This window comes from Mastomys coucha, unplaced genomic scaffold, assembly GCF_008632895.1.
Source record: "Mastomys coucha isolate ucsf_1 unplaced genomic scaffold, UCSF_Mcou_1 pScaffold5, whole genome shotgun sequence".
In the NCBI taxonomy this organism is placed as follows: domain Eukaryota; kingdom Metazoa; phylum Chordata; class Mammalia; order Rodentia; family Muridae; genus Mastomys; species Mastomys coucha.
The window spans coordinates 91,356,041-91,357,989 of NW_022196911.1; the positions used below are offsets into that span (position 1 = coordinate 91,356,041).

General features: G+C 46.2%; 1 protein-coding gene across 1 annotated transcript in view; it reads left to right on the forward strand.

Moving 5' to 3' along the window:
• Positions 1-1,944, forward strand: part of Spop (speckle type BTB/POZ protein) — a gene marked incomplete at its 3' end in the record, with an annotated part of 79,066 nt that extends 77,122 nt beyond the window's left edge. The window contains exons 9-10 of the mRNA XM_031355077.1: positions 476-618; positions 1,833-1,944. Of these exons, the coding sequence (XP_031210937.1) occupies positions 476-618; positions 1,833-1,944 (255 nt within the window). The remainder of the gene's footprint in view (positions 1-475; positions 619-1,832) is intronic.
• Positions 1,945-1,949: the final 5 nt, after the last annotated feature.

Here is a 1,949-nt window from a genome sequence, read left to right on the forward strand (position 1 = left end):
AACCCTGTATCAAAAAACCAAAAAAAAAAAAGAAAAGAAAAAAGGAAGGAAGGAACCCCACCCCCAGCAAAACAGTGCCTCAGCTATAAGTAGTAGGACTGCAGAAGCTGTGATAGAGTGTTCTCCTGGTTACAGCTGGGTAGTGCTTCACTGTCAGAGTAGGTGCTGGTTGTGTAAGAAAGGCAGGTGATAAGTGAGCATTGGGATATAAATCTGCTTTGGTTGTCATTTCCTACCAGGTAAGTTTTAGAATTTGATAGACAAGACTACCACATCATTTCAGTTCTCTTTACTTCAGGCTTAAGCAACTGCCCTTCAGAGTATGGTTGTGTTTATAACTGTCTTGGTATTTTTCCTGCACTCTGCAACTGTGTTCAGATGCCTAGTTTCCCAGCTGCAAAACTAAGGGGAAGGCTTCAGTGGCGGTCAGCCCTGGGCCATTGCTACTCTGACCACAGTGCTGCTTGTTTCACAGTACGCCCTGGAGCGTTTGAAGGTCATGTGCGAGGATGCCCTTTGCAGTAACCTCTCTGTGGAGAACGCTGCGGAGATTCTCATCCTGGCTGACCTCCACAGTGCAGATCAGCTGAAAACTCAGGCAGTGGATTTCATCAACTAGTGAGTAGCACCTTCAGAGTCCCTCCTTTAGAACAGTTGGGAGAAAGAACTTTGAGTTAGTGGGTAAAGTGAGAGAGCAGCCTCGGTAACCTTTGATAGGAAATAGAGAATTGTCATCTTTTCATTAAGCTCAACAGTGTGAAAAATGGTTTTGCTTGCATGGATCAGGTTCCACATGTGGAGCTCACTTCCAAGCAGTGTGGGAACTGAGCAGTGGTCCCTGCTGGCTGAAGAGCTGTGGGCCCCAAATGACAGCGGCTTCCCTCTACTTTGACTAACAAAATAAAGATAAATTCTAGGAGAATAGAAGTTCCTGTTTTAGGAGTTAGTAAAATATGTTTTGTAGTCTCTGGTGGGATCAGGAAAAGAGAAGGGGTGGACATTAACTGATTGTTAAAGACTATTTTGAAAAGGAGACAGTCTACCAGATCTGCTACTTAATTCAGGTGACAGGTGAGCTCACCACAGTACATTCTAGAGTACTTTGAAGGAGCTGGGACAAGTCATAAGTATAGTCCTTCTCATTGGGATGCACTTTATTACTCCCTTACGTGATGGGGAGCAAAATTTGGAGGGGAAAAAAAGCCCTCCTAGCAGCACCTCGGGGTTAGCAAGTGTAAGGTGTTCAGGTAGATGAGTGAACAATTTTAACCCAGAAAATACCCAAATATGGAGAAAGAATGCCTTCTAAGTCTAGTTCATGGTTGTCTCTAAGGGCTAGCCTGAGGTAGAAGAGGGAAGGAAGGCCCAGCAAGTCAGATCTGTTCAGGGTACACTCTATGTTGGATAGGTGCTTGTTACCTTTTAGAAGGTAACAACCATTGAGCAAAAAGTGGCTGTCATTTTCTCTTTTCTGACTCTCAATAGGCCCTGGCTGTGATGTGCCTTGTGGTCAACAAGGCTAGTCAATGGCAAGAACAGGTGGGAGTCAGAGCCCTTGCTCTTTCTCTTTCTTAGTATCCCTGAGTATAAATCTCTGCAGCAGTGTTTTGAAAGTGTAGTACCTCAGAGTCCCAAGTTTTAAGAATTGGAAGAGCCACAAGCACAGTCTGCCGGTCTGTACACTCTTCACGTTACGAGTCTGTCTGGGTGTTACGAGTCTGTCCGGGTCGTGCTGATTGCGTTACACCACTCACTGGGAAGTGTGCTGTCTAGGTAGCTGTGGTCCGTGCGTACACTCCCCTTGGTAACCTCTCTCTCCACGTTTCTCCTAGTCATGCTTCGGATGTCTTGGAGACCTCTGGGTGGAAGTCAATGGTGGTGTCCCATCCCCACTTAGTGGCAGAAGCATACCGCTCTCTGGCTTCAGCACAGTGCCCTTTCCTGGGGCC